Source organism: Odocoileus virginianus, chromosome 7 (assembly GCF_023699985.2).
Source record: "Odocoileus virginianus isolate 20LAN1187 ecotype Illinois chromosome 7, Ovbor_1.2, whole genome shotgun sequence".
Lineage (NCBI taxonomy): Eukaryota > Metazoa > Chordata > Mammalia > Artiodactyla > Cervidae > Odocoileus > Odocoileus virginianus.
In genome coordinates this window covers 49,652,393-49,674,487 of record NC_069680.1, presented here as the reverse complement: position 1 = coordinate 49,674,487, position 22,095 = coordinate 49,652,393, and the positions used below count along the sequence as shown (strand labels likewise).

The 22,095-nt window shown below is 41.7% G+C and overlaps 1 protein-coding gene across 2 annotated transcripts in view; it reads left to right on the top strand.

Moving 5' to 3' along the window:
* Positions 1 to 16,146, top strand: part of CCDC6 (coiled-coil domain containing 6) — a 109,606-nt gene extending 93,460 nt beyond the window's left edge. For both annotated transcript variants that reach the window (XM_020897117.2, XM_020897119.2), the window contains exons 7-9: positions 2,124 to 2,224; positions 10,584 to 10,708; positions 11,760 to 16,146. In XM_020897117.2, the coding sequence (XP_020752776.2) occupies positions 2,124 to 2,224; positions 10,584 to 10,708; positions 11,760 to 11,939 (406 nt within the window). In that variant the 3' untranslated portion in view covers positions 11,940 to 16,146. The remainder of the gene's footprint in view (positions 1 to 2,123; positions 2,225 to 10,583; positions 10,709 to 11,759) is intronic.
* Positions 16,147 to 22,095: the final 5,949 nt, after the last annotated feature.

The following is a 22,095-nucleotide window of genomic DNA, read 5'->3' as shown; positions in this document are numbered from 1 at the left end:
GCTTGATTGTTTTTTTTTAACTGGGGTATAGTTGCTTTATATTGTTGTTAGTTTCTACTGTACGGCTAAATGAATCAGCTGTTTGTATACATATATCCCCTCTTTTTTGAATTTTGAATATGATGCACTGAAGGACAAGTTCTCTGACTACGGTGACAACACTAAGGCTATTTCAGTCTTCTGGACAAACATCGTTTTTTCCCCAGAATTGGTATTTACTGCAGAAGGTTTGCCTTGCTTACTTTCTTTTTTTTTGACTTGTCCAGTGTACATGATAGCATCAGGAACATTTGACTCCTAGCCCCACTCTCCCACTCTTTTTTTATTTAATGTTGGAGGATAGTTGATTTACAATGTTGTATTTGTTTCAGGTATACAGCAAAGTGATTTAGTTATACAAATCCAGATATCCGGGCTTCCCTGGTGATTCAGATGGTAAAGAATCTGCCTGCAATGCAGGAGACCTGGGTTCAGTCCCTGGATTAGGAAGATTTTCCTGGAGAAGGGAATGGCTACTCGCTCTAGTATTCTTACCTGGAGAATTTCATGGACAGCAGAGCCTGGTGGGCTACAGTCCATGGGATTGCAGAGAGTCAGACATGACTGAGCAGCTAACACATATTCATCTATCTATCCTTTTCCGTATTCTTTTCCCATATAGGTTAATGTAGAATATTGAATGTAGTTCCCTGTGCTATGCAGTAGGTCCTTGTTACCTTTTTTAGGTTGGATTATCAGGAGTCAAGTACAGCTGCCCAATAAAGACGTCTGCTGTCCCTACTGGGGATAGTATCACATTTGGGAGAAAGAAAATAGACACTTGAGACTTACATATGTTTAATTCCTTAAAGACCAAGAAGTGGTCTTAGTAGCCTTGCTGGCTGCAGAGTCACAAGGTGTCTGGTCTAGCAGCGCCATGCTGGGCTCCACTGAGAGAGCAGGGAGAACTGGTGGTGGGTAGCTCACTGACAGGTGCATGCCAGACTTGGCAGCCTTGTTTCCTTCGAGTTGACTAAACCTGCATAGAAGTAACTGTGTTCAAGTTCCTTGTGTGAACTGATTAAACGTCAGGGCTAAGATCGCCTCTAGGGTAGGCATGTCTGCACGTGTTCCTTCCTTTGGCTGGAAAGCCTGGGAAAGATCACTTATTAGAGAGTCCCTCAAGCAGAAATTCGCCCTCGTCAGCTCTCTCTGCTTATTCACCGAGTGAGGTCTAATGTGATTTCTGAATCCAGGAAGAAGTCTGACGTGCACTGTGTGACCTGCTGAGGTACTCACCCGAGTGTTTTTTATTGCATCCCGCATTCAAACACGTGACTGTTAAGCAAGGCCTGCCTTGTGAACAATTGACATCCACTTCGGGGAACCACATACCTTTAATTTGATGACATACATCTCAGAGGGCTTGTTTGGCTTGGTCTTTCGAGTAACAATTTACATGTAGCCATTATAGCATTTACATGTAGACACTGAGCCCCATTGGTAGCTCAGACCTTAAAGAATCTGCCTACAGTGTGGGAGACCTGGATGTGATCCCTGGATCGGGAAGGTCCCCCTGGAGAAGGAAATGGCAACTCACTCTAGTGCTCTTGCCTGGAGAATCCCATGGACAGAGGAGCCTGGCAGGAGTCGCAAAGAGTCCGACACAACTGAGCAACTAACCATATACACACACACACAACACACGCTTACAGCATGGAGTGTTGTAAGTCCATGGAGTCGTAAAGGGTCCGACGTGACTGAGCAGCTAACGTACACGCACACAGCACACAGTTACCACGTGGTTGTGTCTCATTCTTGGGACAGGGGGAGTGAACTCCTACGTAGCTGTTCTGTGATGGAGAAAAGCCTGGTCCTCTCTGTGATGCTGGTGTCATCAGGCCTCCATCCTGAGTAAAGACACCCTGGATTCCCTCACCCATGCCCCTGCATAGAGAGCTGTGCCAGGCAGTGCAGCAGCGTGGCTCTGGCGACTGTATTATACACGTGCATCGCTACAGCGACACTTTCTGAACATTCAGGAGTTCTACCTCATGATGCGAACGTCTGACATTTTCTCAGGGGAGCTTTCTGAGGAACTGCTGGGATGCAGGCAGTGCTAACCATGTCATCCTGCCTCTTAGGTATTTTAACGAGATGTCTGCACAAGGATTAAGACCTCGCACTGTGTCCAGCCCGATCCCTTACACACCTTCTCCCAGTTCAAGCCGGCCAATATCACCCGGTGAGTATGTGTTCTCAGCTGCCTCTGCGACTCATTTCTGCTGTATTTATTAGGTACCCCTGAATACGTTCCCTCCCAGCATATAAAAAGTCTTGTAAACAGAGGGGTCAAGTATTGTCCAGAAACATTAAAAAAAATTATCAATACCATCACAACAGAGTCTTTGCTTCAGATTTTTAAGCACAAATATTGTAATGCCAGCTGCTGGTTTTCTTCAGTTTCTCTGGAACTAAAAAATGTAATTTAACTCTAAAAAACCTTTCTGAAAAGACCACCTTTGACTATGATTTTAGGTGCCAATGAATTGACAAGAACCTTGGATAGATTTTTCTGAGATGCATCATAGTTTATTATGGGTTCTCTTGTTATGTCCTATATTCACCATCTCCTTTTTTATCCTCAAAATAATTAATGCAGGTGTCATATTAAAATTGAGGGAGAAGTGATGCGCAGGTTCCGCAGCTACTGGTCGGATGGCCAGGAAGTGGCGAGGCAGGGCATGTCTTATTTCCAGGGCCCGTGTCCTTCCGAGCACAGGCTGCCTCCTGCTCTTTGCAGTGGTGGTGAGTGGGCCTCGGCCCTGGGACACAGACCGGGCAAGAAGGAACTGGCTTTGCTTCCGTCTCTGGCTTTGCTTCTCAGAAGCCTTCCCCTCAAAGGCAGATTTGTCTTCATCTGACCCCAAAAAACTCTCTCCCCGGGGTCCCTGGCTCCACACCCGCACAGCATGGGACTCTCGGGGCAGGAGGGCAAATTAATGATCCAGCAGGGAAGAAAGAGGAAGGCGGGAGGGAGCGCAGTGAGCGGAGGGAGGGAAGAGAAGGTCGCCGGCCCAGGCCCAGGGCTCGTGTCTTATGACTGAAGTGGCCAGGCTGCTCTTCTGTGCTCACTGGTAAACAGGTTTTCAACAGAGCTGGGGGAAAAGTGGGGTGGGGGTGGGGGCAGGGGGCTGGAGGGGCAGCTTCACAGCAGAATAAAGTAAGGTTATAGCTTAAAAGGGTGGCAGCAATGAAGGTTTTGTGGTCTGGGACAGTGAAACAGCTTCACGTTAGGGTGTCATCTCATTTTGTCTGTTGGAATAACGGGACACCGAGGATGGGTGCCCTTCAGGTTGACAGAGGAGAAGTGCCGCAGCCATGCCGGTGGCTGAGGATAGCAGGAGGCAGAAACGGCTTGGTTCTGTGAGTTTAGGATCCAGCCCAGCACTATGCCGCTATGACTTCTTGTAAGATGGGTCACACTTTTTGGTTTTTGCCTGTTTTTGCCCAAGCCACGTGGCATGCAGAATCTTAGTTCCCTGACTAGGGATCGAACTCATATCGCCTGCAGTGGAACTGCAGAGTCTTAACCATTGGCCCACCAAGGACATCTCTAGAAGGGTCATTTTTTAAAAGCCCAGCACAGAGTGTGGCAGCTTTTGTCCACTTGGGGCTGGCACGCTCTCTCCGGCATCTGACAGGGTAAAGAGGGGCTGTTTGCAAATCAAAAGGACTTTCTGTTGTGGATCTTCAGCACAGTCATCACTTGTCCTGGCCCCAAAGGATGTTCCTGAGTCTGTTTCTCCTGCTCTGCAGTGCCCTTGAGATCTTTCCAGAAACTTCTCTCCTGAGCTGCCTCTCAGGTTTCCCCAAAGAGCATTTGGGTTTCACTACCAGGAGGATAAAGGTTTTCTTTGCTTTCTGATTTGTTGATGGGGAAGAAAGTCATGAGTTAGGAAGAAGCAAGAAAGAGGAAGGCTTTTATATCTCATAGTGATGCTGATTCATGTTAAGTATAATTTAATGTTCTCTTTGATTGATTTAAACCTAAATGCATGTGATTTTTAATTCATTAAGTGTAGTTTTGTGGTCACTAAAGAAATCAAAAACGAAAGTGAGACCTTGGTTGGGAATATTAACTTCTATGGTAACAAATACTCTGCAAGAAGATTTATTGCACGCACAGAATTTTGGCTTTTGCTGCCCCTGTTGCTATAATGTGGGGCTTCCTTGTATAGACAAGCTAGTTGGTTATCCATTAATACTACATCATAGTAAGTAACAACTAGAGATTTTTTCTTTTTAAATTTCAGCCAGCTTTAGTGAGAACATTTGTGCCATCTTTGAAATTCTAGAATATCATCAAAGTAGATTATAAACTCCTTTTGGCAGTGGAATTACTCCTATTCTCTCTAGTCCATTGCATGCATAATACATGAGCAATATCTGAATTTTCGAGTTTTCTTTTCACTTTTATTTTTTATTGAAAGAATTTGTGGTTCTCAATATTATGAATATCTAATCACTTCTTTAGTGGAACTGTGCTGTTTCTATAGTTTTCATTTCCATTTTAAGTATCTTGGCTCTTCTTCCCTTACTATTTCTGGTTAACATTGGCAGTCTTGTATTTTCACTAACTTATTGGAATATTTTGAGGGCTATCTCACAACTTGATTGAAAGGAACGTTTCCCAGAACTTACAAAAAATTCTTGCTTATATGTGGACTTATACATGTGGATTATATAGAGTATTATTTTTTCCAGCAAATTTTTTGAAGTTGTACACTATTTTATATAGCCTAAGAAAAAGCCATTCCCAATTAGCACGTTTTCATGTGCCTACATCAGGCATGAGAAATAATGAAGTTTTTAAAAGGATCTATACCACACTAGCAACAAGCATAACTGCTGTCCCTATCTTGGTTTCTAATTACGTTCTCCAGTTAAAAGAACTGAGGCTCTTTGGAGAAGTGTATGTTTCTGGAGCCTGGGGCAGGGAATATATGAGATGAATGTGGACATTCCAGTAATGCCAACAAAGTAAGGAGAAGCGCAAAAAACACAAAGATGAGGATAGTTCCAAGAGACACAGGAGCTAGCTAAAAGGGTTCCCAAAGGCCAAAGCTGGAACATTTGAAGGATAAATAGTGTAATAGTAGATTGTAACCCAAACAGAAAACAAATATTCATCAGCTCACACTGATCTAAATAAATAACTAAGTAAATAAACAGGGAGAAGAGATAAATCTCTCATTACAGAGGAATTCCAAATAATTGACGTAGATACTCTATCCTCATGGAAGTGGAACTAGCTCCCTGATCTCTAAATGTGGACTGCAGATGAGGATTTGCAGAGAATACAGTGTGAGAAGGAAGGGGAAAGAGTACCTTTATAGTGGAGAAACTTCACAGGTACTGCCTCAGCCAGGAGATCAAGGTCAACATCGACGGTGGTCAGTCATGTTTGTAGCATGTACCCTTGATATGAGGGCTTCCCAGGTGGCACTAGTGGTAAAGAACCCGGCTGCCAATGCAGGAGACATAAGAGATGCAGGTTCAATCCTTGGATCAGGAAGATCCCCTGGAGGAGGGCATGGCAACCCACTCCAGTATTCTTGCCTGGAGAATCCCATGGACAAAGGAGTCTGGTGGGCTACAATCCATAGGGTCGCAGAGAATCAGACACAACTGAAGTGACTTAGCACACACACACCCTTGATATGATATGATAAGAAGAGCTCTTTACCTCTGCGGTCTTCCTCCCCAAAGCCCATCACCCCACGTGGAAAATGTCAGACAGTAGAGGGACACTCTGTCTGTAAAATACCTGATCAGTACACCTTAATACTGATGAGGTCATAACAAACAAGGAAATTTGAGGGACTATCTCAGCCAAGAGGTGCCTAATGAGACATGACAACTATGCATAGAACATGGTATCCTAAATGGATTCCTGAAACAGGAAGAGGACAATAGGGAAAACCTCAGGAAATCCAGGTAATGTATGAACCTGAGTTAGTAGTAATGTATCAACGATGGTTTATTAGTTGTGACGAAAGTACCACAGTGGCATAAAAAGTTAATAATAGGGAATCTGTTGGAATTTCCCAGCAATCCAGTGGTTAGGACTGCACACTTTCAATTCCAAGGTCATGGGTTCAGTCCCTGGTTGAGGACTGCTGCTGCTGCTAAGTCGCTTCAGTCGTGTCTGAGTCTATGTGACCCCATAGACGGCAGCCCACCAGGCTCCCCCATCCCTGGGATTTTCCAGGCAAGAAAACTGGAGTGGGTTGCCATTTCCTTCTCTAATGCATGAAAGTGAAAAGTGAAAGTGAAGTTGCTCAGTCGTGTCCGACTCTTAGTGACCCCATGGACTGCAGCCTAGCAGGCTCCTCTGTCCATGGGATTTTCCAGGCAAGAGTACTGGAGTGGGGTGCTAAGATCATGTGGTGTGATCAAATAATAATACGGAATCTGAGTGTGTGAAGTGCAGGAACTCTCTATACTTATTTTTGCCACTTTTCTGTAAACCAAAAACTATTCTAAAATAAGAACTCTATTTTAAAGCTACTAAATAGATGAGATCACCTACTCATGGAAGGTAGAGGGAGAAGAGAAAAGGCCTCCCTTCTGATCCAGAAGTGACTGTAATATTTAAAGGTCATGTACAGAAGGAAACTTGGTGAAGGAGATTGGGAAGTTGCTCCCAGAAAAGAGGAAGGAAAACCAGTATCTGATATCACTGAAGTGAAGACAAAGCCTTTCAGCATGAAGGGAGGGGTCAGCTCTGTCCCTCATTGCCCCAGGGTCAGTTGCAGTAAAGAGCAGAGAGTAGCAATGCAGCTGGCAGCACAGAAACGCTGCCTACTTGGCAAGAGCAGCCTTGATGGAGTGCCGAGGACAGAGCCAGATCAGGGAGAGCTAAAGAAGAAATCATATCTAGTGCGTGAATGTTCACAGAGACCATGTTTTCATGAATGACTTGTAGAACTAAAATAATCTCCAAAGGAACAGAATCTTCAAACTTCTGCCTTTTGTTTGGTTCTGTGGTGGCTGGTTTTGGTTTTTTTTTTACTTTTAGCAGAGGTGTGTTAGAGGGAATTTGGGGGCAGTTGGAAGAAGCAGAAATATTCATAAAACCATCCAGAATCCTTATATCCAAAGTCAGTGTTAATATTTTAGTGTTTTCAAGTGTCGATTTTGCTTAGTGGTATTTTGTCATGAATTGCTTTTAATGAATCATTTTTTTAAAATTCACAATCTTGAGCTAGTGGACAATGAAATAAACCTTAAAATTTTTACTCTAGGCAATGCATTTCTGTAGTAGAGCAAGAGCAATTTATTCCAACAATAACTTCATAAAGCCACAGTATTCTGTTTAGGAGGTATTTTCTATTTAGGATTTTTGGGGGATTTTTATCCTTTATTGTATTTCTGGGCCTGAGGGTCAGATGTATGATGATTATAACTTAGGAGAAAAATAAAATTTGTAAGACTTGGTCTCTGGCCGCTAATGCTTATGAACAACAACAGGGCCTAAGGAAACATAAGAAATAAGATACTATTAATGCAAGGCCAAATATAATGAGTTTTATGTATTTTATATCCCCTAAAATGTTAAACTGTGGTGCATCCATACTCAATGACATATTACCCAGCACTAAAAAGAAATTAACTTGATATACACAATAACTCGGAAGGATCATAGAGGCATTGTGATGAATGAAAAACTAATCTCAAAGGATTGTATACTGTATAATTTCGTATCTATTAATATAGCATGCTCAAAGTGAGAAAATTACAGTGATGGAAAACAGATCAGTCCTTGCCAGGGGTTAGGATTAGAGAGAGGGCATAACAGTTAAAGGGACAACACAAAGAAGTTTGCTTGTGGTTTTGCAATGATTATGTATGCTGATTGTGGTGATAATTACTTGGATCAGCACAAGTGATAAAATTACACCTGTACGTGTACACACACACACACAGTAAGTTTGTATTTTAGTCACTTGTTTTGGGCCAGTGTCAATTTTCTGTTTTTGACAATGTGCTGTGGTTATGTAAGATATCATTGAGGGAAGCTGGGTGAAGTGTAGACAGAGATCCTGTAGTATATTTGCAACTTCTTATGAATCATAAACTATTTCAAACTAAGAATTTATGATAAAATTAGAAGGTATAATTTTAAACTAATTTCAAAGGAGAGAGAGCTACCAGCTTAGAGAGCTTTTGAGATGAGCCTAGAAGGAGAGGTTGTTGTTGTTCAGTTGCTAAGTTGTGCCCAACTCTTTGTGACCCTGTGGACTGCAGCCCAGGCTTCCCTATCCTTCACTATGTCCCGGAGTTTGCTCAGACTCATGTCCATTGAGTCGGTGATACCCTCCAACCATCTTGTCCTCTGACATCCCCTTCTCCTGTCTTCAATCTTTTCCAGCATCAGGGTTTTTTCCAATGAGTCTGCTCTTTACAGCAGGTGACCAAAGTATTGGAGCTTCAGCATCTGTCCTTCCAGTGAATATTCAGGATTGATTTCCTTTAGGATTGACTAGTTTGATCTCCTTGCTGTCCCAGGGATTCTTAAGAGCCTTCTCCAGCACCACAGTTTGAAAACATCAATTCAGGAAGTGGTTAAATATCTGTTTCTTTGGGGAGGAACATTGGGATATATAGGGCTTTTTGTTTTCTTCATTTAATATCCTGAAGTTGCCAAGTTTTCAGTGATGGCTTTTTGTTTGCCTTTGTGGCTACAACAAACACAGTGGTTTTGTCTTGTTATTACTGGTGTATCTTTTGACACTTTCCCTTTTCTTGCATCTGGTCTTTACCCCTTCATTCTATTTTTTCCACTTTACTCTTATTTCGTCTCCTGTCTTCTACTTTTGTATTGTCTCAGTTGTACTCCTCTCAAGCCTTGACTTTTTTTTTTTTAGTGGAGATAAGAACACTTAACATGAGATCTACCCTCTTAACACCTTTTTAACTGTTCTGTACAGTATTGTTAAATAGGTACAATGTTGTGCAGCATATCTCTGTAACTTATTCTTCTTATAAAATTGAAATGTTTTACCCATCAAGTAATAATTCCCCCATTTCCTCTATCCCCACCCACTGTCAACCACCATCCTGCTCTCTGCTTCTGTGAGTTTGACCTAGATCCTTTATGTATGTGTTGTCATGCAGTATCCATCCTTCTGTGACCGGCTTATATCAGTTAACATAATGTCCTCCAGGTTCATCCATGTTCTTTTAAAAGAAAAAAAAAAAAGCACGTTTTCTTCTTTTTGAAGGCTGAATAATATTCCATTGTGTGTTTATGCCATGTTTTCTTTATCCACTCATCTGCTGATGAACTTTTAGGTTGTTTCTATGTCTTGGCTACTGTGAATAGTGTTGCAATGAACCTGTGGGTGCAAATTTCTTTTCAAGATCCTGTTTTCAATTCTTTTGGATAAATACCCTGAAGTGGGATTGCTAGATCATTTATGATAGTTCTATTTCTAATTTTTGAGGAAGCTCCGTAATGCTTTCCATAGCGTTTGCACCAATTTACATTCCCATCAGCAGTGCATGGGGTTCCCTTTTCTCCACATCCTTGTCAACCTTTAGAAATGTTTATTTTTATTTTTTATAATAGCTATCCTAACAGATGTAAGATCATATCCTGTTGTGGTTTTGATTTGCTTTTCACTGATGATTAATGATGTTGAGCATCTTCTCATGTGTCTATTGGCCATCTGTTTGCCTTCTTTGGAAAAGTTTCTGCTGAGGTTCTCTGCCCATTTTTTTATCAGGTTATTTGTTTATTTGCTTTTGCATTGGATGAGTTCCTTACATATTTTGGATATTATTCCCTTATCTGATACATGATTTATAAATATTTTCTCCCATTCCATAGGTTACCTTTGTGTCGATTATTTCCTTTGCTGAGCAGAAGCTTTTTAGTATGCTCTAGTCCCATTTGGCTATTTGTGCTTTTGTGGCTGTGTTTTTGGTGTCGTATCTAAGAAATCATTGCCAAGACCAATGTCATAAAGCTTTCCCCTGTGTTTCCTTATAGGAGTTTTATGGTTTTGGGTTGTATGTGTGAATCTTTCATTCATTTTGAGTTGATTTCTGTGTGTGGTGTAAGTTAGGGCTCCAGTTTCATTCTTTTTGCTCGTGAATGTCCAATTTCCCAGCACCATTTGTTGAAGAGACCACCCTTTTACCATTGCATATTCCTGGCACCTTCGTTGAAATCATCTGACCATTTATGCGTGGACTTATATCTGGACTGTCTTGTCTGTTACAGGGCTTCACTTTTATATCCTTTGTTATCCATCCATCAGGCCATTTGGTGAGCCCATCACTCCTCTTATTCATTTGCATTTTTGTGGATGAATAAGAAGCTTCTACATTTTTTTTTTTTTTTTTTTTTGGCCTCAAGGCATGTGGGATCTTAGTTCCCTAACCAGGGATTGAACCTGTGCCCCCTGCATTAGCAGCATGGAGTCTTGACCACTAGACCACCAGGAACTTCCCTATTTTTAAGCCTCCTAGATGCTTAAGACACCAGAGAGTTGAGTCCAGAGTAACACTCACGAGTTGTTGTTATATTTCAGGTCTCTCATATGCAAGTCACACAGTTGGTTTCACGCCACCAACTTCACTGACACGAGCCGGAATGTCTTATTACAATTCCCCAGGTCTTCATGTGCAGCATATGGGAGCATCCCATGGTATCACAGTAAGTATCCATGCAGGAAGCAGCACTTTATGTCTGATGGTGGCAGCGACTGATATAGCGACATGGGAGCTGGTATTGATGCCCTTGGAACTTTACCTTTCTTATTCCTTCAGTTCATCTTAAACTTCTAGATATCTCCCAATAATTCAATGCCGCATTGTGGTGTTGAAACTAAAATCCTTCTCAGGAGGCAAAATCTTGACCTTCACTTTCTTTGAAAAATTGCCCTTCATGAAATGTAGTTTGCACTCTGGCCAATGCCGTGATTGAACTCTAGCCAGCTCCTTGCCATAGTGAATTTTTGTTGGTTGCCATCACAACTAAAAGTATTTATTGTCTGCATCTTCACGGTTTGCTGACCCTCAATATTCTTCCTGAAATTAGATTCATTTCTAGTGTCATCCAGAATTTTCTTTCCTGAAATTAGAAGTAACCTTATGTGTATCTGGTTCAGGCCCTACTCAGCCAAGTGTTTTCTTTAGAGCTGGTTATGTAGTTGAATAAGAGGCTTGTTGGAAATGTCACTAATAGAGGTTTGAGAACAGGGTAGAATGGAGGATGTTCCCAGTGAGGGAATCTTGAAAAGAAGAACCCTATTCTACAAAAAAAAAAGTGTGTAAGATATTTTTGAAGCTGTTTTGCTGGTTTGATGAGCTTTACATAAAAGCAGGAACATTTTTGGTTGAGCCGTAGCTTTCAGGATATCGAAAACTTGTTTGAGGGATGGAAGGAACTGGAGACACACAACAGAGAAAGAATTTAAGGGAAGGATGTGACATTTTCGGACAGTCTCATTGAAGGACCCAAGTGCATTCGTTTGGTCAATGCACATTTCGTAGTGATTTTGTGTAGCCTTTTCATAGGTGTCAATGCACACTCCACCTTGTTGACGTTTTCATGATGCGTTTGAAAACCACTGGGGACGGACGAGGACATGGCCAGTGTTTTGTCTCCATGGGTCCGCTTCTGGACATCCTTCGCCCCAAGTCAGGCTGGGTTGGGGGTGAGCCTGTATGCCTGGTCTGACCTGCTGTTCCTGCCCCCTCTACAGAGGCCTTCACCGCGGAGAAGCAACAGTCCTGACAAATTCAAGCGGCCCACGCCGCCTCCGTCGCCCAACACACAGACCCCCGTCCAGCCGCCGCCGCCGCCTCCGCCGCCGCCCGTGCAGCCCGCGGTCCCCTCGGCGGCCGCCTCGCAACACTCGGTGCACCCCTCCTCCCAGCCTTAGCGCATGTGCTTAGTCCAGACCCCACGTGGGGACTCATTCACACAGTGGAGCCGTCGACTCGCCGCCAAAGGCTTCCTTCCCTGGCATATTCGGATCTGACTTATTTGCACTGAGGTTATCTAGGCTTCACTATTCATTGTGTTGTAAATGTGTGTCGGAAACGCAGCCAGTGTTGTGGGTCTACAACACTAAACAGACGACTTTTTTCCATCGGTGTTCTACTTGAATCTACATGTGCGTCCATTCCCTGGCTGGGACCTCGGCTTTTCGACTCTTTGGTAGTTAAGCAGCAGTGTGCAATTTTTCGCTTGGCCCCCAGAGCTTTATTTTCCTGGCTTTTAGGTTTGTAAAATAAAAAGGGATCTCTTTTTTATATTTTTTTCCATGAATTTTCAGAAAATTACTGAGCTGTTATTATTCTTCCCCACCCCCCCCCCCCCACTCTAATGGTGTTTACCAAGCATACCAATAATTCAGCACTACAGTTCAGACCTTTGAAAATCTAGCTCTCAGTATAGAACAGAAAGTTAGCTGGATCAGTGCCCAAGATCATGTTTAATATAGCCTTCTAGCAGATACACTTTGTATGGGGTATGTTCAGTATATCTCAACACCCACATCTCTTGTAAAGAAGGTCACCTAAAGTATTGGCTCACATGGCTGTATCTTTTCCATATACATGGGATGGATAATTATTGTGTATCTAGGTGTGATTCTGTCTTTATCCTTGATGTTAACCTACCCACATTGGCCCCCTCTCCTGTGAGTTGCTAACTACCCACCAGTGGTTGCGATGGCTGATAAGAACCTGCCGTGTGATTTCTGCTGCCAAAGGCAGTGTGATTGTAACAAAAACAGCTATTTTGCCTTTCCATTCTTTACTTGTGTTCCCCTAAAATAGAGTTCAAACAGATATTTTAAAGGTGCAAAAATACTATTAGAAGATACTATTTGAAATGAACATTATAGGAATACCTTGGCATAATGGCCACAAAATACTTTATCTCTTAGCAGGAAAGAGCTGTAGAGACAAGTAGCACATTAGCCTTGAGGACTGCTTATTTTACCCAGTAAAAATAAGTGCAGTGTTCAAAGAAGTATATCCTGAATGCGTTATTTTCATTCATTCAGCCCAAATAAATTGTTTGGTTTCACTTAAAGTGGAACACTATGAGTCACTCTTTTCTTAACACTTGGAACACCTTTCTTTTGACTTTTCAGCAGTTACTGTTTTGTACTTTGGTAGTAAAGTGATTTTTACCACCTGTGTTTGCATATTTCTATATGCTGTGGATGGAAATAACTTACTAGAGAATGTATATTTTATGATGAGAATGTGTATCTGTTGGATATAATCAGAGAACTGAAAATTAATTTATCCGTAATTTTTAAGAGTCCCTGTTTTGTGACTACCACCTCTCATAGCTAGCTCTTTACTGAACACACTCCTAAGTATAAGGAACCATAACATTGTAGATACTTAATATTGTACAGTAGAGAAACGTCCATTTTTTGCCTTCAAATGCATATTTAAGAGTTACAGAATGAGAAAAAGTCTTGTTGGCTAATAGTGTTTGACTAGCATCTTAAGAACTTGAGAGTAAAAGCAACAATAGGATTTTTTTTTTCAGCTCTTTCAGTTTCCACCCCCAAACTGAGAGCATTGCTCCTCAATTGTTTGAAAGAAATCATAAGTCTATATAAATTTTATTTATAATGTGTAATATACATAATCATAGTACAGTTCTCAAATATGGGGAAGAAGTTTGGCATTTGATTATTGAGGCTTGAGGTTTTTAATTCAATCCGACGGGGTCCTGTCTAACCTGGGGATTTCACCAATGGCTCACTGTCCCTCCTGACACTTGGCCATTTTGAGGAATTCTGAGAGCAGGCAAACAGGTGTTGCCTGCATGGTACAGTTCTCAGTTTTTCTTATAGGAGAAATATGGTCTATGTTTACAAGAATTTTCTACAAGGCTGTAGGTTTCAATGCTGTTGGATAGAGGGTCTTGCACTCAAACAAGAGAGAGAGTCTAAAATGTTATGATCTTCCCTCTGCTTGCTAGCAATTTAGTGATCTCCTGAAAGCACAAAAATTGAAGCATTGTCCTATGGTGACTGAAAAAGCACTTGGAGGAGCAAACAGTTCTGATAAATGCCTTCTAGAGACAGGTTCTTAACTTTCAGATTTCTATAGGAAGGTGATGCCAGTTTCCCTAGACTAGTCATTTCATTGCAAAATAATACACAGCTCCTTCAAACAGCACTTTTTCACTATGAATCTGTTGCCTCTCCCAGTGGACATTCTGGATTAATAGAACAAACACTACTCTTTTGAACTGATGCCGTTTCGGGTCCTGTTTGAGTGTTTTATAACCCTGTGGGAGCCTGTCGCCCTTGGGCAGTACCTGCTAGGGCAGCTCCTTGGCAGTTGTGTAACCCCCAAGGACCCCAAAGATTTCCACCTCAAGCCCAATCAGAGGCAAAAGCCTCCTTGCCCACAGGAAGCTGACATACCTGGGGCATGTCTTTTGGGGGCTGAATGCAGTTTCTGCTATTCCTGTTGCCCACCCACAACCCTGGACTGACTCCCAGAAGCCTTGGAAGGCAGGTGGGAGCCACAGCAGGTTCAATAGCTTCGTTTTCCTGTCTCACTGACAGAGACCCTTGGCTATCACTGTGCTGCTAATAGAATAAGTACTTGTCGCCAGATGACCATGCCTTTTATACAAAACCAAATTACTTTCCCTAACACCTGATGCCTCTCTGGGCTCTGAACTGCTCTCTGTCATCCAGCATGCTGGCATTCTAGACAGACTTATAGTGATGTGGCAGATGGTGGAAGTATTTAAGATTTGATTTAACTCACTCCTTTGTTCATTGAAAGGAGTTTGAAATTTTGAGCTCCTGAGAGCCTGACCACAACCATGGAATGAATGTGTGACCAGAATGTGGCTTTGACACCAAGTGCTGCTGCTGCCCCTTTGTAATTGGCTTCTCACTGATTTGACCAGAAATAATGGATAATGTGAATTTTTGTTAACTGTTCAATTGTAGAAAGATAGAATATGTTATCGCCCTTTGTTAGGTAGACATGAACTTTTCCTGCACGAAGCCTTGCTTGTAGAGGATGCCCTTACAATAAGGCAAGAAAAAGCATAGTAATTTGTGCTTGGAGAGCTCACTATTTTTATCTTATCAATACAGAAGAAATAATTTCTGCATAACTTGATTCTTCTATCTAGTACTTGTATTATAGGTAACCAACACTGATAACTTTGTAGTGATGACTACCAAAGAAATGCATAGTAAAACAACCTTTTATTTCCAAATTACAAAAGAGCCAGCCATTGACGCTGCTATGTGAGTTCCATGCTCAAGAGCCATTGTAAGAGATTAAGGGGTTTTAGGTTTTGGGGTTTTGTTTTGGTTTTGCATTTTTGTTGTTGTTAGGTTTTTTTTGTTTTTTGTTTTTTTTTTTTTTTTTTAGTTTCTTTCCTTTTTCTTTCTTCTCTCTTTCTTTTTTCTTTTTTGGATAAAACACACACAGCTGTTAGTATAAAATTATAGGGAGCATGTTCCAGAGTGCTCAGCAGTTGCGGTTAACTGCCAAGCCCTGGTTGCCTCTTGCTAGGCAATGGAAGGAACCTTCTGTTCATGATAGTGTGGATGATGTGTGTGTGCAAGTGTGTGTGTGTGCATTCATGCCTTAATTCGGGTTACTGCTCAACTTTAGTTCTTGACCTAGTCTGCACTGTCATCTAGATTGTATTGTACATCTCGATCTGAACTTCATCCTGGCAAAAACAAAGTTGCAGGCACAACAGTTTGAGAATGCATTCTTCCAGCAGAGTGTTGGATCAGGTTGACCCTGAGCCTTCTTTGGACTTTATTTGGAGCTAGGCATGGAAAGCAAAAGTGGACTGTCCTGAGGAAAGGCATCAACAAGGAGGAGAAGAGAGCCAAGTGCTAGCATGTCTTTGGCCTCTGCGTATCTGTGCACACTGTATGTCGTTCATAATAGCTTGTCTACAACTTGACTAGGTTGGAGTTCTGCTAATAGTGGCAATCTTGACATTTCTTGGTCAGAATTTAGAGAGATGTAAGACTTCCAATTAATGTCTTATTTACTTCTTTATGTTGATTAGCCTTTGATACATGTGCTGAATCAGAAACCTAAATAAAGATAATTTTTTAAAATGAATCTCTTGAGCCTCATACCCTATCTCTTTCTTTCTGGTCTTTGAGTCAGAAAATGAATATTGTCTCCCTGTGGCTCCTGATAGACATTCGTCTTGGATTCTGAATACTGAAGGCTACCTTTGAAAGTGAGCTTAAGAAGAGGAAACAAAAGAGACTGGTACTACTCTGTTTCTTAATCAGGGTGCTGGTTATCTGAATGTACTGAGGTTTTGAAAGTACATTGAACTGTGAGTTTATGATCTGTGCACTGTACCATACATATGTTGAAAACCATAAACCTGGAGATTATGAAAAGGAAAGGAAAACCACACTCATTCTCAAAATGTTACCTGTAAACAATTAGATACATGTATATACACACACATGTGCTAAGTAGCTTCAGTTGTGTCCGACTCTTTTCGACCCTATGGACTTTAGCCTACAAAGGTGATCAGTATACTTGGGAGCAAGGATTTGAGTGGGTGTGGCTCCATAGTACCTTTCTCTTCCTCAGGAAGATAAAATTTCTGATCTCAGCAAGAGTGAGGAATGAGGAATCTGCATTGTTCAGCTCCCTGCATTGTAAGTGGAGAGATGGGTGTCCTGAGTCCAGGCAGTCTACTCCGTTAGGGAACCGTTGCAGCACTGTGAGCACATAAACTATCCAGGCTCCTCTGTCCATAGTATTTTCCTGGCAAGAATACTGGAGTGGATTGCCATGCCCTCCTCCAGGGTATTTTCCCAATCCAGGGATTGAACCCGTGTCTCTTAAATCTTCTGCATATAAGGTTGGCAGGCAGGTTCTTTACCACTAGCACCACCTGGGAATCCCATATACATGTACACACACATATATGGTCAGGATTGGGAAAATACATTTGGTATATATTCTTAAATCCATCTGTAGGGTTTTCTCTTCCTAGTTGTAGGAAGCATAACTTTAGGATCAGTTCTATGTTTGAGTACCAGTTCCTTCACTAGCTCAGATGATAAAGAATCTGCCTGCAATACAGGAGACTCAAGTTCAATCCCTGGGTTGGGAAGATCCCATAAAGAAGGAAATGGCTACCCACTCCAGTATTCTTGCCTGGGGGCCTATAGTCCACGGGGTTGCAAAGAGTCAGACACGACTGAGTGACTAAGCAAAAATGATAAGAGTTTTCTATTTGATTCGTCATTTGATGAGTTAACAAAAATCTTCTTGTGGAAGTGAGGTTTTAGTTGTAACTTGACAATATTGACCAAGAAATTACTCAAGACCTCTGAATTCAGGACTTGGCGTCACTTGCCAGCTTCAGTTTTCTAATCTGCATGTTGGAAATAGCCATTCTTATTTCAGGTAGAATTTGAAGAAAATGGGATTTCAAGCAGAGTACTTTAACAACATGTAAGTTATAAAGTTTAAGCTGTATGTGCACTTCTTTCTTTCACATGGGGCTTCTAAAATCGAAATAGTTGGTTTAGAAACTTTTTTGGTGCTTATGTCCAAGTCTAGAGGTAAATCTGGGCCCTTTAATGTATAAGCTATTTGAATTAGAAAATACTTGGGGATATATGGTTGTTTTCAGTGACTAATGTATTAATATAATTCAGACCCAAACTTTTAAACATTTTCCTTAGAAATAGAGGAAGAACTCAGTGCTTGGTAAATATTTATTGTTCAGTGGCTAAGTCGTGTCCGACTGTTCAATGACCCTGTGGACTGCAGCATACCTTCCCTGTTCTTCACTCTCCCGGAATTTGCTCAAACTGATGTCTGTTGAGTCAGTGATACCATCCAACCACCTCATCCTCTGCCACTCCCTTCTCCTACTGCCCTCAGTGTTTCCCAGCATTAGGGTCTTTCCCATTGAGTCGGCTCTTCACATCAGGTGGCCAAAGTATTGGAGCGTCAGCTTCAGCATCAGTCTTTCCAATGAATATTCAGGACTGATTTCCTTTACGATTGACTAGTTTGCTGTCCAAAGGACTCTGAAGGTATGGTTTGTGTCAAATGTTTATGTCAACATGAAACATTGAGTTTCTGTCCTTTAAAACTTATCTGTCTTTCATGTCTCCCCTAATTCCATATTACATTGAATTCTTTTGAACTAAATGTATTTAGCTCTTTTTCTAAAGATCTTATTTTCTGATACCCTACTAATGATTGAGTGCAACTTTTAAAGACTACTAATTATCCTAAGGAATTTTCTAGTAGCTCAACTGGTAAAGAATCTGCCTGCAATGCATGAGACCCCAGTTTGATTCCTGGGTCAGGAAGATCCGCTGGAGAAAGGATAGGCTACCCACTCCAGTATTCTTGGGCTTCCCCAGAGGCTCAGCTGGTAAAGAATCTGCCTACAATGAGGGAGACCTGGGTTCAATCCCTGGGTTGGGAAGATCCGCTGGAGAAGGAAACAGCTATCCACTCCAGTATTCTGACCTGGAGAATGCCATGGACTATATAGTTCACGGGGTTGCAAAGAGTTGAACATGACTGAGTGACTCACTTTCAATTAGCCCATAAAGATATCTTAGTCATTAATCTGAAGTTTTTCATATTAAAAATCAAGAAAGAAAAAACCAGACTCAGAAGTGAAACAGATGATAGAATTAGTAGACAGGATTTGAATGAAAACAGCCATTATAAACATTCTTCACATGTTCTGGAAGGAAGATTACATGAGCATGATGAAGAAAGATTCCAGTTGAACTTCTAGAGAAAAAAAATACAGTATCTGAAATACGTAAAGCAACAAAAACTTGTCTTAACTCTTTTGTGGGGTCGTGTTTGTGCTCTTTAAATGTTCCTTTGAGAGGCAACTGCTGAAATTCAAGTTAAGTCCCGTTAACCTACTTTTCTTCCACCCCTCTCCCCTGGGATGGCTTTGTCTGGGTGCTGGTTAAATGCTTTGGGGAAATTATTAACCTTGGGAACTACCTGACTACTGCTATTCATCACTTTAATGCTGGGCATGAAACCTCAGATTTACCATAACTAGGTGGAGTAAAAAGAGTCCTGTGAGTTCAGATCTGGTCTAAATTCAGTTTTCTGGGTTTTGGCTTCTTCACCTGTAAAATAAGAATGAGAATGTATTACCAAACCCAAGCTCATACTTCTTACCAAACGACAGGCCAGTGAATCAAGAGACAAGGGGTTGGGGCAAGGAACAGCGACTATCTGGAAAGCCAGAAAACTGAGAAGATGGTGGACTCATGTCCCAAACAACCATTTTACCCGAGATAGAAAGGGATGGATGTGGGGAGGGGGTGTTGGTTGGTTGTTGCAAACTATTTGGTGTCAGAATCCTTTGTTCTTGTAGCTGTCCATGTAGGTCAGGTCACTCTGTTCCTGTAAACCTCCAACAACACAAATATTCTTCTTTATTCTGCAACTTTTTATCTCTATATGATGAGAAAAGTGTTATACCTTTAAAGGTCAGAGCCTTGAGAATGGGCTTTCCTATATATTTCAGGCTGTAGATGACGACATTTTTACAGAAGATGGAGAACCAGCTTGAGTAAGCATAGGCAACAGAGCCCAAGGGTTTGAGCTAAAGGAATAGACTCAATGTAGAGTCAGATTTGTTCTCTGTTACAAATGAAATTGTTGGGATCCAGTGAACATTGTTAAAACTTGAGAATATGAGTCTTCATGTCGTCACTTCTTAACTGTTTCTAGTATTTCATTCATTCTTGTAGTTGTTCAGTCACTCAGTCGTGTCCGAATCTTTGTGACCCCAGGGACTGTAGCATGCCAGGCTTTCCTGTCCTTCTCTGGCGGTCCAGTGGTTAGGGCTCGGCACTTCCACTGCAGGGGGACCTGGGTTTCAATCCCTAGTCTGGAAACTAAGATCCTGCATGCCGCATGGTGCAGTCAAAGGGGAAAAAAAAAGTTGAACCATAGTTTAATCCATTTAAGGCCTTTTGAAGATAAAACTAGGGTTCAGCTGACAGGGTATTTTCAGTCTTCCACAGAGTCTTGTGTTTCCAGCTCCTCACTGATGTTCTAAAGAGCATAGGAATGAAATTTGTGCCATGTGGTGAAGCCTCAGCAGATGACCCTATTTCTCAAGACAACAGAACTGTAATCTATGTTGGAATAACCTTCCTAGAATGTCCTTTGTCTCTCTTCACACCATCTCCCAAGACCCAGCAGCAGTTTTCTCTTTAATCAGTAGATCATTTTCATGATCTACCCGGAAGTTTCCTTCTTCCCTTTTATATCTAGTCACCTCCTTCCATTACCACTGGGCAGCTACTGATCTGTTTTGTGTCCCTATGACGGCCACCCCATGTTTGATGAGGGGTGCTGGAAAAATGTGTGGGGGATCTCAGTAAAATGAGGTGGGCCAGGGATTGTGACGCATTGCATCAGGTCTGCTACAGGTGGCCTGGGGGCTAAATACCTCTAACCACCTGGTCCCACCACTTCATGGCAAATATATGGGGTAAAAGTGAAAACAGTGACCAATTTTATTTTCTTGGGCTCCAAAATCACTGGGGACAGTGACTGTAGCCACAAAATTAGAAGATGCTTACCCCTTGGAAGGAAAGCTATGACAAACCTAGACAGAGTATTAAAAAGCAGAGACATCACTTTGCCGACAAAGGTCCAAATAGTCAAAACTATGGTTTTTCCAGTAGTCATGCACAGATGTGAGAGTTGGACCATAAAGAAGGCTGAGCACTGGAGAACTGATGCTTTTGAATTGTGCTAGAGAAAACTCTTTAGAGTCCCTTGGACTGCAAGGAGATCAAACCAGTCAATCATAAAAGAAATCAGTCCTGAATATTCATTGACAAAAACCACTGCAATGTTGTAAAGTAATTAGCCTCCAACTAATAAAAATAAATGGAAAAAAAATAAATAAAAAAAAGAAAGGACTGATACTGAAGCTGAAGCTCCAATACTTTGGCCACCTGATGCAAAAAGCAGACTCATTGGAAAAGACCCTGATGCTGGGAAAGATTGAAGGCAAGAGGAGAAGGGGAATGACAGAGGATGATATGGTTGGATGGCATCACTGACTCAGTGTACATAAGTTTGAGGAAATTCCAGGAGATAATGAAGTACAGAACAGAGGAGTCTGGTGTGCTGCAGTTCATGGGGTCACAAAGAGTTAGTAGGACATGACTTAGAGAATGAATAGCAACAAAAATCATTTGACTTGGCCCAAGTACACAAGAAAAACATTTTTCCCCCCAAAGTGGAGAGATGTAATGTGTTTTTTAAAAAAATATTTATTTGGTTGCCCCGGGTTTTAGTCGTGGCAAGCAGGAAACCCAGGACCCCTGCCTTGGGAGCGTGGAGTCTTAGCCACGGAGCCAGCAGGGAAGTCCCTGTAATATGTTTTATTTTCCTTTTTTCTCTTTCTCCGCAGCTTCACTGAAAAATAACTGACCCTTATGCTCGCTTCAGCAGCACATATACGAAAAATAACTGACCCATCACATGGTGTAAGTTTAATATGTATTGTGTAATGATGACCACAATAAGGTTGGTGAACACATCTGTTACCTTACATAGTTACTTACAGTTTCTGAAATTTGGAATACCTTTGGATTTACAATAAGGGAGATTTTTCTTTTTAAAAAAAATCAGATTTCTAATTACTCAAAAAAATAAGAGCTCAGCAGGCCCTCGCCCCTCCATTACTCAGTCAGCCTGGCTGAGCAGAAGGTATGCCCAGGGTGCAGAGAACATCTGCCCCTTCAGAGCCATGGTGGGCCCTGCAGGCTTTGAGTTTCTGAACTCCTGGCATAGGGTCCTTGAGGAATGAAGGCTAGAGCTTGTTTGTGTGCATGAGAAAGAAAGGAGGGGGAAGAGTAGGAGAGTGAATGAAAAGTGAAAATTGAAGCCCTGTTTGGAGAGAGGCTTACACCAGAAGCTCCCAGCAGAAGTCCAGCTAATAAGAAGGTGGTTTGTAGATGCACAGTGGACTTCAGAAAATTAGTCTTTTATTTATTTATGTATGTAATTTTGGCTGCA